At 38.8% G+C, this 14933-nt stretch overlaps 1 protein-coding gene across 1 annotated transcript in view; it reads right to left on the bottom strand.

Annotated features, from left to right (window-relative positions):
* Nucleotides 1–14933, bottom strand: part of LOC121728330 (rabankyrin-5) — a 64078-nt gene that overhangs the window by 6742 nt on the left and 42403 nt on the right. The window contains exons 6-11 of the mRNA XM_042116489.1: nt 5088–5314; nt 4402–4545; nt 3727–4096; nt 2577–2761; nt 1726–1898; nt 1324–1477 (exon numbers count right to left, since the gene is read on the bottom strand). Coding sequence (XP_041972423.1) covers nt 1324–1477; nt 1726–1898; nt 2577–2761; nt 3727–4096; nt 4402–4545; nt 5088–5314 — 1253 coding nt within the window. The remainder of the gene's footprint in view (nt 1–1323; nt 1478–1725; nt 1899–2576; nt 2762–3726; nt 4097–4401; nt 4546–5087; nt 5315–14933) is intronic.

Below are 14933 nucleotides of genomic sequence, written 5' to 3'. Positions count from 1 at the left end.
ATAAAAAAAAACTAGCTGTCCCGGTGAACTTTGTGTCGCAATGCCTTATGCCTCCTCTACATATCGGCGGATGCGTCGGGAGATGCATCCGAAACCATATCTGCGGATAAATTGAGATCCGTCCACACATCTGTGAGTTAATCAGTCTGTGCTCAATCGTGAAAGACGTAACTCGTGCCGCAAAAAATGGATATAGAGACAGTAGCGGCTGCTTCTATATACTCAATTAGCACCTATAATTATTACCTAAGAGTGCACCGCAGTAGAGTAATAAAAAAAATGGAGCAAAAGAAGGTGGTGGATGATGTCTATACACAAAAACAGAACAAAGTAATAGAAAATATATTCGAAATAAATATTTTGGCAATATTAACTTATATACCCAATAATAATACTGAACCATCTGGAGAATTTTCTAATTTTGTTCGGATATCCTACGGCGATTTTGAATACCTTCTAAAAAATATATCTGCTCTGGTTGCAAAACAAGATATTTTAGCGACAAACACACACGTCCACTCCCACAAAATTTCCGTCGAATACTGATGCATCGGCAGACGTGTGGACAGGCGCCTTACATTCGCGCTCGATCCCTTTGATCCGTGTCGAAAAACCGACACCAAACGGATGTGTGGCAGATGCATCGGCCGACGTCAAATACCTACCACAGACAAGCAAAAACCGCCGTCTACACATCGGCGGACGCATCCGCAGATACAGTCTGCCGACGCGTCCGCCGATATGTAGAGGAGACTTTAAAAACCTTCCCTGGACTTCAAGGATTATTTTAAGACTAAAATTAGCAGAATCAGTTCAGCCGTTATCGAGTTATAGCGTTACTAACACAATTGGAGATCTATATATTTATATGTAAAAAATAGTCGCAGAAGCTTCATGTTAACGTGTAGGTAGATGTTGAGGTGAATTAAGATAAATGTTAACTTATTAATTTTCAAAATTTCAAATTATTAAATGGTAGTATACCCGCTCTAAGAAACATTCACTAAAAGTTATGTTTATTAACCACATAATATGCTGCTGCTACAAATTTCACAGCGATTTAGTGGCTACTGACTGGCACCGCGACATTCGAGATATAGGCCTTACAGTGCATCCATGTCGGCGCCGTGGTCGAGCAGATATTGGCGGTGCGGGAGTCCTCGTCGACGATGGCCTGGTGCAGCAGCGTGAAACCCTTGCCGTTACGTACGTTGGGGTCGGCGCCGCCCTCTGTCAGTGCCGCTATTAGTGAAACCCTTGCCGTTACGTACGTTGGAGTCGGCGCCGCCCTCTGTCAGTGCCGCTATTAGTGTTACTACTTACAGTGCGTTCATGTCGGCGCCGTGGTCGAGCAGGTATATGGCGGTGCGGGAGTCCTCGTCGACGATGGCCTGGTGCAGCAGCGTGAAACCCTTGCCGTTCCGTATGTTGGGGTCGGCGCCGCCCTCTATCAGTGGCGCTATTAGGTTCTTGTGGCCTGTGATCAAACATTTTAACATCAACATTATGGTATAGCAGTTTCATTTAAGTATGAGTATCTACTAATAGGTAATTAGTTAATTAATGCGCGCGCATTCGTTCTTCGACGCTTCCATATTTTCATTGCGTAAACAATAATAGAACGATAGAGATAAGAATGCTCTGGCCAAAATAAGGACGCGTCGCTTCGACTCTGCCCCAGTGTGAATTAAGCCTAAGATTATTTACCGCAATCGACCTACAAACCTTCAGCAAGCGCCAGACTAGTGGGCGTATCTCCCTCCGAGTTTTTCAAGTTGAGATTGGGTACGAGGTTAGGGTTGGATGATTCGCTCTGTTCCAGATGTTTCTTGTGCTCTATGACGGCCAGCACCGCACCCTCGTGGTTGTGTAGCACGGCCAGGTGTAAAGGCGTTTGTCTGTAAAAACAGATAATAATTAATTAAAATAACAAAGTAGGTAAAAGCTTATTTCTATTTTGATAATCTCTATCACGTTTTTTTAGCATTTTAAAAGTAATATAATAAATTCAAATGCAATATATTTTACAATTCCACGCATTTGCACAATAAGTCCATTCCATTAACATAATAATATTATGTCATGTAGCTTTAAATATCATAATTTTAGTCACATCGCACGTGACAGACATTCTAATCACATTATTTACATTTTATAAATAATATTGTACTCAATGTTTATAGACCCATTGCGACCAACATTATGACAGACACATTATGTACCATCGAGGAAATTAATTCTTATGCAGTTGATGGACCTACGTCATGTGGTCGGCTTATGTCAATTCAATGCTAGCTGTAATCGGTCGGATGGGTTTGACTTAACGCGACCAAATTACTTAGGTCCACCATCTGCCTAGGAATCAACTTCTCTGATAGTATCTAGTTTAAAAGCTAATTTACTGTTGCACAGGATATACGGTATAATTTTATACAATAGACACATACAATAGTGCCGCTGAATATATCTACTAGCCTGAAGACCACAGCATCGCACTCTACCTGTCTGTAGACTATAACTGTTGAGTGTGGTCTATAACTACCAGTAGACAGTATGTACTGTAGACAGTAGCGTACCTATAGACAGTATCCTCATGTTCGCCGTACGCCGTCTGTATGTTGGGTTTGGCGCCGTGGTCGAGCAGCGCAGCGGTAAGGCGCGTCAGGCCGTTGGCGCAGGCGGCGTGCAGCGCCGTGAGGCCAGCCTCGTTAGTGTGGTTCAGCTCGCCACTGAGATGAGGTACCAGGAATACGGCGGAATCCTGGGGTAGTACCATCCAAATAGAATATAGTATAGAACGATTGCCCTCAAATTGTGTCTGTTTAAAGCATTTGCGTACTATTCTACAATAAAATGTTGAGTTATGAATAGCAGCCTTGTTCTAAATGATCTAAAGAACATAACTGTCATAACTCAATACGTATTTTTTGTGGGATAGTACACAAATGCTTAACAGCGTCCAAATATGACACCAGTTACTGATACATAAACGTAGTAAAGCAACGAAAATTGTGTGACCGACTCAAGTCTGTCACACAAAAATAATTTTTTGTCGTTCAACAACGTTGTCATACTCGGATTACAGGTACGTTGTTGCATGACAAATGTTTGCTTTTTATGACATTTCGTGAATCATGGGTCCATATTATATTGAATCAGCTTACTTTTCCTTAGTATTTAATATTATTCGTAGGAACAGGCTTAGTATTTAATATTAGTCGTAGGAACAGTCAACGGCAAAAATAGACAGCATAATATATATATCACGCATACATAATGACGTCAAAATAGGTTAATGTAAACGTGGCTTATGACTTTTTAGTCACAGCTTGATTAGTCGAATCGCTACAAGATAAACTTGACTATCATGACTTTCCACGTTAGTCCACGATGGACCAATACAAATGATGTGTGTATTTATAACCGATTGTGCACGCCTCACTCATGGCGACTATCATCCTCCTTATTATTACTTATCCATTTTAGCCCAACGTAAAGAAATACCTCCAAAGATATTGCAAATATTATCTACAACCAAAGTAAAAAACAGCAATTTAAGGGGCTGCTTCACCACTTCCTGATAAGTGACGGATATACTATAGGCTATCCACAACTTATCTGACAGATAGAATATGGAGTATCTGTCAGATAAGTTGTGGATAGCCTATACGGCGCTTATCAGGAAGTGGTGGAACAGGCCCTAAGTCAATAACAATAGAAACGTACCTCAAACCAGCCCTGCGCCAGTATATGCAGGAGACTGTCCCCGCACGTTGAGTACAGAGGATTCGGGTTACATCCCTTCTCTATCAACCTAGCGGCGAAACCCCTCTCCACGATGGTCTCGCCTTTGCCCTCCACTGGGTCCTCCGTGAAAGCATTTTTATTCGTTATCGGCGTATCGAAAGGATTTGAGCCGTTCATAACTAGAGTTTCACTGGAAGATATGGAGGCTCGTCTGTCGTCGACCAGCGCGAAGTACAAAGGTGGGTGCTCGTCCGACAGAGTCCGCAGGTTCGTGTCGAGATTTGGTTGTTTCAGTAGCAGATCGAATATCTTGTTGTTTCTCGCTATGACTGCTTGATGGAGGGCGGTGCTGTAAAATGATGTAAGATTGTTAAAAACTTCTTGCAACAATTCAGTTTAATTTATAAAGGTCATAAGACAAAAATATGCTGTGTACAAAATAATTAAGTAATTTATTATACATACAATCCTACAAGAATGTCATAGCGCGTGGCCGTGGGTGGTAAAAACTATCGTCGCTATTTTGTTATCCCTCATATTTGTAGGAATGTAATCAATTTCGTTTCGTGTCAATTCTATTCTCCGAAATTCGTGAATGTTCACAAATTTTCAGGCTTGTCTTCTTTTCATGGTCAGGTAATAGTTAATACTCACAGGCCTTTCCTATTCTGTCGGTTAATATCGACGCCCTTCTGTAGTATGGCGTCCGCGATCTCCACCATCTGGTCCATGGTGTCGGCGTCGCACGAGCTGGCCGTGAGCGCCGCGATCAGGTGCAGCGCCGTGTCGCCTTCCTCTCTACAAACAAGGTTAAGGTTTTGAACGCATTCAGCATTAGCAGATTACGGTCGGCCATTATGTGTCGAGGTTACGAATACAGTTTAAACTCTTAAAGGCTATTCAGTCTCCGAAAATATGTAGCCGAAATTGCAAAACTTTGAGTAGGTACAAGTTAAATCTTAATACACACTGATTTTAAACTTAAAAGCATTTTGTTTTTTTATTCGATCAGTATTTTCGACGTATCCATCCGATAAATTGGCTCTAGCTGCGTAATTACAATCCGTCGCTTCGCTAATTATTTTCAATAATGTTTAGCATTTTATGGTCTTATCATAACATGAGTATCCTACAACTTTTAGCAAGCGCCTTTACGAACATCATTTTATTTAATTAATAAAAATATTATCAATTATTAACGAAATTATAATTTATCTCCACTTAGTTATGCTACTAATATGTTTTGCAGATTTTTATAACAAGATATACGTATATGTGTAAAAACACACAAGATTGGAAATCCCAAGTGAATTAAGAAACTATGAACTTGCAGTTCTTACTTGGTGATATGGCTGGGATCAGCTCCGTTCTCGACCAGGAAGTTGGCGGTGAAGGCGTCGCGGGCGTCTATCGCGCGGTGGAGCAGCGTGCGACCGCGCGGGCCGCGCGCGTCGGGGTCCGCCGAGTGCTGCAGCAGCGTCGTCGCTATGGACGCGCTGCGCCCGCGCAGAGCCAGCTCCAGGGGTAGCTCGCCGCGCGACGACATCGCGTTCACTATGTCCGTCAACTGTAAAAAGGGGCTCATCATCAGTTGATTACATTAATGTTGTAAGGACTCTTCTGCTTACTAAATGCTGACAGTCTTAAGACTCTTAAGATAGACATAAGTTATTGCAATACAAAATATTAGTTATTAAGTGTGCCCATCTTCAATGTGTTTTATATAGAAAAATATTAGTAGGTAAGTATAGAAAATGTTGTATTTAGAATATTCCTAGAATTGACAAAAGTTGTTTATGTGAATTCCTGAATGGACTCTAGTCCTATAGCTATTCTAGTTGCGCAATGATAAACATCAAAAAAATTACGGAAATAAGCAAAAATTCAATGTGTTATGTATGTGTAACTTAATTGGAAGCGTATTGAAGTATGCAGGTGTAAAATATAAATAAATATTAGAGAATGTCATAATACTTTTCCATAAACCAATATACACTCATTTCCGTATCTACAAGTTACAACACCGCCGGTAACAAAATATAATTTAATATCATAATTTAGTATCAACATTAGCATGAAAAATGTTAGGTGTTCTACACAAAGCGGCTTATTTCCTTGTTTTGAAACAGGTCAATTTCCGCGAGTGACGCAGGCGGCAGCTTGAAAATTTTCGTGAAGTGTAATATAATGGTAATTAGATTATTATTATGTATTCCACTAAAGCTAAGCGTCCACATACGCATAGTCATCCATGCGGGGACGCATTTTAGTATGCCTTGTATGGAAACGTAGATAAAAATTCATACAAAAGCGTGGACTCTCATCTCCACCGCAACAGATTTGATAGGAGGTACTAAAATCCGTTGCGTGCGATGCATTCAATGCATACGATACCGATAAGTGAACGCCCACCTTAAAACCTGTGTAAATGCCAGCACCAGTAGGTAACTAAAATATTAGTCACTAGGATATAAGTAAACTTGATTGGGAACTATTGAGATTTGTCAAGCCAATTATTGAGATTTGTTTGCTTAGTAGGTAATGAATCATTAAACTGTCGGAACCGATTAGTAATCTTATATCTTTAAACGAGCAATTCTATATATATATATATATATATATATATATATATATATATATATATATATATATATATATACATATATACAGGATGTAACAAAAATAAGTGATAATAATTAAGGGTGTGTACGTGTTCCTTGTAGAGAGTTCACTGTGAAGGTAGCAGCGCTGAAAGACCAACATTTTTTTCACTTTTGTATGGAGAAACTCGTGACGCTCGGCCCCATATATATAATTGGAATCGCGGAATCGGCTCCAACGATTTTCACGAAATTTAGTATATAGGGGGGTTCGGGGGCGATAAATCGATCTAGCTAGGAATCATTTTTAGAAAATGTCATTTAATTCGTGTTTTATCAAATACCGAGCAAAGCTCGGTCAAATAGCTAGTTATTCATTAATTATCGTCTTCCTTGTTCGGATCATAAACATATTTTCCGAGAATATACTACTTACTATCATGGGTGTAATGGGATTCCAACTACTAATTTCACTCTAGCTCTACATATAATTAAAAAATATTGTATGATTAAAAAAATATGTTGTTAACAAAGTAGTTTTGTGATTAATTCTTTGTAAGTATCTGGTCTCTATATATATATATAGGACTAGCTGTTGCCCGCGACTTCGTCCGCGTGGATTTTAGTTTATAGTTGTTCCCGTATATCGATTGAGTCGTTTACGCGTAAATAAAAAAAAGTACATTGTGTGTGGAAACCGCACATTTTTCCGGGATAAAAAACATTCCTTGTCCCACATTCAAATTAGTATCTCCAATCTCCGTGCCCATCAAAATAGATTAAATAGTTTAGGCGAGAATCATAAAAGTTAATTGTGCGGGTACCGTATATTTTCCGGGATAAAAAGTATCCCTTGTCCTTTCCCGAGACTGAAAGATTGCCATACCAAATTTCATCAAAATAGATTGAATAGTTTAGGCGATAATCATAAAAGTTTATTATGCGGGAACCGTACATTTTCCGGGACAAAATTAGTATTCCTTGTCCTTTCCCGAGACTATATCCTATCTCCATACCAAATTCCATCAAAATAGATTGAATAGTTTACGCGCAAATCATAAAAGTATATTGTGCAGTAACCATACATTTTTACGGGACTCAAAGTATCTTTATACCAAATTTCAGCAAAATGGGTCCAGCCGTTTACGCGTGATGTCGTGACCACGCGAAATATAACGTTCAGCGCAGCTTCGCCCGCGTAATAAATATCTAAATATTTCACTGACAAATTAGTCCACAAAAAATAGCCTACGATCCATCACGTGGTATACTTCTTATCTGTGCCAAATAACAGAAAAATTGCTCCAGTAGTTCGTGAGATAAGCCCTTTCAAATAATTTCCCTCCGTTTTTTCCACACTTTCCTCTATTTCTTCGCTTCTATTAGTATTAGCGTGATAAAATATAGCCTATAGCCTTCCTCGATAAATGGACTAACACTGAACACTGAAAGAATAGGCTCTAACATTGAAAGAATTTTTCAAATCGGACCAACAAAGTAATTTTGACGTTTATTCTTGACATAAACCTTAAATAAAAATTGTATCAGATTTTTTTTCGGTCATAACTATGTACTACCGCCTACGTCTTTACAATCTACATATTTGTAAACAAAACACACGCGGAAACCCAATCGCATAATATCTAATTGGACGTCACTCGTGCCTCGTCAGTAACCGTTTGATCGTCTTCGGGGCTCTTTAAGGGCCCCGAAGACGATCAAACGGTTTGACTCAAATACGTAAATTTTGGTTTGACTCAAACCGATTTGATCGTTTACAAAGCTAGTTTGAACGGTTTGTCAAACATTTACGTGTTTGAAGCTTCTTTGATGAAATTTCATATTTTCGTTGTGTTTGACGCGCTGTTTGATCGTGTTCCGACGCGTTTGAAGGTTTGATCAAACCCGGCTTAGTTTAGTAATGAAGAAGAAAAAAATAAATAAGCTGTAGTTTCTAGCACTTTCTGTAGATGTTCGTGGGTAAAACGATATTATGTTAGTCCATAGTCCATACCATTCTTTGGACCAGTCTTTTTTTTATGAAATAAGGGGGCAAACGAGCAAACGGGTCACCTGATGGAAAGCAACTTCCGTCGCCCATGGACACTCGCAGCATCAGAAGAGCTGCAGGTGCGTTGCAGGCCTTTTAAGAGGGAATAGGGTAATAGGGGAGGGTAGGGATGGGAAGGGAATAAGGGAGGATAGGGAAGGGAATAGGTTAGGGGATTGGGCCTCTGGTAAACTCACTCACTCGGCGAAACACAGCGCAAACGCTGTTTCACGCCGGTTTTCTGTGAGAACGTGGTATTTCATCGGTCGAGCCGGCCCATTCGTGCAAAAGCATGGCTCTCCCACGTATATCTTTTTTTTTCTCTTCTGACAGAGGACATTAACGTTATAAACATAAGATAAGAAAATCGCGATCCTCGTTCTAAAATCTAGAGCATCTTCTGCGTCACAAGACGTGAACTCGACAGCGCGTATTGAATGAAACTGCGCAGTGTCGTTTGACAAACCGTTCAAACCGACATCAAACGGTTGCATCAAACACGTAAGGTTTGAATCAAACCGTTTGATCGTCTTCGGGGCCCTTTACATTAGATAACATGTGACAATTACTAATCCACTCACAAAACTGATTTTTTTTTTTTTTTTTTTTTTTTTAAAGAAGGCAGGTCACTGTAGCCCTGACGTCACTGCGACCCATGAGGATCTATTGTGACTCCTTCGCACTAGAGTATCATCCCCAACCCTATACTGCTCATAAATTGAACGATATGGTTGGGGTTGGTGCCACGAATTTCCTCTGTGGACGAGTATTCGTGGCGACCAAGGTGCCTGTTCCTGCTCTGTAGTAGAGCAGGGCAGTCGAGGAGAAGGTGAATAGGTGTTTCATCCTCCTCCTCACAGAATCTGCAAGTCATTATGCTACAAATACCCATTCTGTTTAGGTGTTTGTTGAGCTTGCAGTGCCCAGTTAGGCTTCTGGTAAGGATTTTTAATTGGTTCCTACCCAAGGTGAGCACTAATTCTGATTGTTTCTTGTTGAAGTCAGGAATTAGTGCCTTGGAGTGTTCAAGGCCAGGGGTCTCAGCCCATTGCTTCCTGCATAGTCTGTGACCCCATTCCTTGAGCACTTGCTTTGTGGTACTGGGAGTTATACCACAGAATGGTTCTGGACCATATATGAGACTCTCGGCCCCAAGCCTAGCCAGCTCGTCAGCTGATACTCAGGCCAGTAGTTTAGAGCGTGGCTCCTGACTCGGAGATCGTGGGTTCGAGTCCCACGTTGAAGACATATTGTGATTTCCAAGTTTAGTTATGACAATGCAGGCTGATCACCTGATTGTCTGACGAGTAAGATGATTTATGCGTCGGATGGGCATGTAAATAGTCCTGCGCGGTGCGCCTGAACTCATGAGTTACTGAGTATACTGCGGTAATGAGAGTAAAGAGACTATAAAGAGTGCTCTTGTGTACTGCGCGCACACTTGGGCACTATAAAATTGCTCCTGCGTGACTGCAGGCCTGGTCTCAATGATACCGACCACCGTCACCAAAACCGGTGTGGGAGTTATTATATAACGTATAACAACTAATCCACTCACAAAACTGATACTCAGGCCAGGTAATGTGATCCACAAATTAAAAGGTCGCATTAGGGATGCCGCGCGCGACGTCGCCGCGCGCCGCATGTCGATCGTACTTTCGCCTTTACATAACGCTATTTCATAATTTCACATTAATTAAACCAACAGTTGAAACTATTTCATAATTGCATTGCAGGTCTGAAGTAATCCAGCGAGACCGGCGCGCGGCATGCCAGTTAGGTCATCCTCGTTATGGGAATTTATATTATAGTCTACTAGACTCCGCAACTCCGATGCGCCAAAATTAGTTTATTGCGCAGGATATTATTCTCAAGAGTCAGAGTCCTATCGCCTCAATTTACAGTTGTGTCGTTATGCCTTAGCTTAGGGCTTAGCTCATCGCTATGAGAAGTTCCCTACGAGTCATAAAGCTTTGTCACTCAAATAAGTATAGTTTATTATTGAGCTCCGAAGGCATCTGCATCTGTATTATCTAGTAATGTATGCCTTAACTGCAAGCACCAATTTTCTTTGCTCTACAATGTAGAGCAAAGAAAATTGTATAGAGTCTAAAACTTTAGGAAAGTTTAAAGGTGTCTGGCAGTGGGCAGCAACTGTCAAAAATGTCCGACACGAGATTCCTCCACTTACCGCGAAGAATAATATCAGCTATGAAATTGAGCTTTACTCTTTCTGGAAGCTCGCTAGATCTTCAGAACTGGATATCTCCTAGGACCTTTAACCGCGACCGAAACTCCATAGTTGCTGGTCGTTCTTACCTCTGTAAAGGTCACAAACAGGTAAACATTCAAGTTCCAGCTTTCCTCAACTGAGGAAGGTCTGGCCGTCGCAGGCTCACTCTTCAGAGACTGAATATTATAATGATAAAATTATAATACCTATGTATACAGGGTGTAACAAAACATAGTGATAATATTTTAGGGTGTGTACATGTTCCTTGTAAAGAGTTCACTCTGAAAGTAGCAGCACTGAAAGACCTTTTTTTCACTTTTGAGTTTTGTATGAACAAGCGCCCCAAGCGTTACGAGTTTCCCTATACAAAAGTGAAAAAAAATTTTGGTCTTTCAGCGCTGTTAGGTACTTTTACAGTGAACTCTCTACAAGGTACACATACACACTCTAAAGTATTATCACTTAGTTTTATTACACCTTGTATAATATAATTTACTAGCTGTATGACCGAGCTTTGCTCGGTATTCAATAAAACACGAATAAAATGACATTTTATAAAAATGATTCGCTTAGCTAGATCGATTTATCGCCCCCGAAACCCCCTATATACTAAATTTCATGAAAATTGTTGGAGCCGTTTCCGAGATTCCAATTATATATATATATATATATATATATATATATATATATATATATATATATATATATATATACAAGAATTGCTCGTTTAAATATATAAGATATACAGAAATGACTCAACTGAAAGGAATGATATTTAGTAGGTAAGATATATTTTGTCAGGCAAACCTATTTATATTCCGTGCAGTTGGATTCTAAACTTTTTATTCAAAAGGCGTATTAGCTCAGCTTGAGTCCAGACCGTGCGGCGACTTTGGATTCTGAACAGCGAATACGTATGAATTGGCATTTGGCTTAAATAGGTCATGAATCATGATATTATATTAAGTAAAAGAACAATATGTACCTACTTTTACAAATTTTAAACAAAAAAATTAAAACATAGTTATATGATCGGCCAAGTGCGAGTAGGACTCGCGCACGAAGGGTTCCGTATCGTTATATTATAGCAAGAAAAATAGGCCAAAATTGTGTTTTTTGTATGGATGTATTATATTTTATTTTAATGTTAATATTATCAATTATTAAAGTACACATATAATTAAGGCATTTCAAGTGCCTACCTGTGTCCATTATTGATAACGAGCAAAAAGCCAAAAAAATCACGTTTGTTATATGGGAGCCTCGCTTAGATATTATTTTTTATTTTGTTTTTAGTATTAATTGTTGTTATAGCGGCAACAGATATAAATCTATGAAAACTTCAGAAGTCTAGCTATAGCGGTTCTTGAGATACAGCCTGGAGACACACAGACGGACGGACAGAGACCAGGTATTATGAAAAGCAGATTAAAACTGTATGACCTTTATAATGAAAGAACTATAAATCAAAGTGAACACTTTATAAACTATGTAAGATTATATTCAAAAATATTTAAACAAGTCTGCAGGGCTGCCAAATCTATTCACATTAGAAATAAAATTAAGAATTCAAAAAATAAAGTAAAGACAACGTGGCAAATAATAGCAAGTGAAACTGGAAGAGTCGCCAGTCACAACTCAGATTTTAAATTAAATATAGATAACAAAAATATAACTTCCGACAATGATGTTGCGACTGCTTTTGAGAAATTTTTCGCTGACATTCCAGTTTCAATTACAAGTAACCTAAAGGACTCTCCTGATGATGCTATATTGTTACTTAAAGAAAATGTAAATGAATGTGATATCGACTTTAGATTTAAAGAAGTAGGTCCTGAAGACATTTTAAAAACTTTCAATTTACTAAATATTAAGAACACTACTGATTTGTGGGGCCTATCAATGAAAGTTATTAAATCTATAATCGATGTTATCGCGCCCTACTTAGCGACTATATTTAATGATTGTATAAAAAGTGGCGTATTTCCTGATCTAATGAAACACAGTAAAGTTTTACCTCTTTTTAAATCTGGTAGTAAGTTGGACCCGTCTAATTTCCGACCTATATCTATTTTACCGACATTGAGTAAAATTTATGAAAAGATAATACTGAATCAATTACTAACGCACTTTAATATAAATAATATTTTACATAATAAACAATTTGGATTTACAAAGGGACGGTCTACTACAGACGCAGGCGTTGAATTGATCAGTAGTATTTTTAATGCCTGGGAGACGTCGCAGGATGCTCTAGGAGTTTTTTGCGATCTCTCAAAGGCCTTTGATTGCGTGCAACACAAAACATTGGTCAGGAAACTCTGTCACTATGGCATAAAAGGCACAGCACTCGCCCTCCTAAAATCGTACTTGTCAAATAGAACTCAGAGGGTTGAGATAAATGGTAAAAAATCTGCTGGTGCAAAAATTGAAATGGGGGTCCCACAGGGGTCTATATTAGGACCCTTCCTGTTTCTTATTTATATAAATGACCTGCCATTCTTAATTAAAGATAAACATGGGATAGTATTATTTGCTGATGATACATCTCTTACATTCAATGTCAAACGGCTTAATGCGTGTTATGACGAAGTAAATAATGCTCTCTCAAAGATTGTACATTGGTTTAGTGTTAATAATCTTTTACTTAATAGTAAAAAAACAAAATGTATTAAATTCAAATTGCCCAATGTAAGGCAAACGGAAACCAATGTGCTTTTAAATGGTGATGTTATGGAGCTAGTGGATACAGCTGTATTTTTAGGTATTACACTAGACTCCAAGCTTCAGTGGGGCCCTCATATTGCTGGGTTGGCCGACAGACTCAGTTCAGCAGCATATGCAGTAAGTAAGATTAGACAATTTTCAGATGAAACAACAGCACGTCTAGTGTATTTTAGTTACTTTCATAGTATTATGTCCTACGGCATTTTGCTGTGGGGCAATGCTGCAGATATAAATACAATTTTTGTGCTGCAGAAGCGAGCTGTGCGGGCAATCTACAAGTTGGCCCGTAATACTTCACTTAGAGAAAAATTTAAGGAAACTGGAATCTTAACTGTTGCTTCTCAATATGTCCTATCAAATGTATTATATGTTAAAAAGAATATATATCAATTCACGAAAAAATGTGATACCCATGGGAGAAATACTCGTAATAAACATAAGCTTGAAATTCCGGTGACTAGACTTACTAAAGTCAAAAATTCTTTTAAAGGTCAATGTATACGCCTTTATAATAAGATCCCAGAAAGCGTTCAAAATCTCTCAATTAATAGATTTAAAAAAGTTGTTAAAGAACGTTTGTGTACCAAAGCGTACTATAAAGTTACTGATTTCATGAATGATAGTACACCATGGGAATAAGGTCGCCCCCTGCAGAGCTGTTTCATTATAATATGTATAATAATTGTACATTCGTTGTATTTTATTTAGTCATAATGACACTGTTATTTTATAATATATTTTTTGTAATTTTCCATCTTTTTAGAAAAAGATGGCCCCGTGCGAGTTTCTTACGCCGGTTCTTCTCGCCGGGTTAGTTCCCGAACCGGTGGTAGGCATCTGTGTAGCCCCGACGTTCAGAGAATATTTGAAAAAATTTATTCTGAATAAAAAATTTTGAGTTTGAGTTTGAGTTTGAGACGGACAGACAACAAAGTCTTAGTAATAAGGGTCCCGTTTTTACCCTTTGGGTACAGAACCCAAAAAAAATAGAATTGAAAACCTTCTGTGGTTTGCATTTAATTCAAATTACAATAATTGTATGGTGAGTTTATTTTGAGGAAATGATGACTGATGAGCAATACTTACTGTATGAGGAAAAACAAAATAACATTACTAAGACATCCTAGTGCACGATGTAACCATGAAAATGAATGTATAATACTGTATTGCCCTAAACACCCTTCGACCGTGGAAAAACGAGACACAATAGCAGACTTCGGAATGAGGGATGAAGCGCGCGTCACGTCGCCGATAACTCGTGATAAAGTGTAGTTATTAAGTGTATGTAATTTATATGTATGTTAGTCATTAAGGTATATATTGTATGGGCCTATGTAGCCTGCTATAAATAAATAAAAATAACTAATTGTTATCGCGGCCGGATGTGGCCGCTTGGGGCTTGATGAATTTACGACAAACGTCTCTTTCTTTACCGGCTCCTAAATTTAATTCATTTGGTTAAAGTTACAAAATATATTCGTAATTTAGCCTATTATACGAGTTACGACTCACTCGTAGGTTCTAAAGGTTCTGAAGATAGGTATAAGTAGAAAAAAAAAACCAGGCTCCAAGGTAA

This window comes from Aricia agestis, chromosome 6, assembly GCF_905147365.1.
Source record: "Aricia agestis chromosome 6, ilAriAges1.1, whole genome shotgun sequence".
NCBI classification, from domain to species: Eukaryota; Metazoa; Arthropoda; class Insecta; order Lepidoptera; family Lycaenidae; genus Aricia; species Aricia agestis.
The sequence above is the reverse complement of the archived record's forward strand: the minus strand, read 5'-3'. Positions and strand labels throughout refer to the sequence as shown.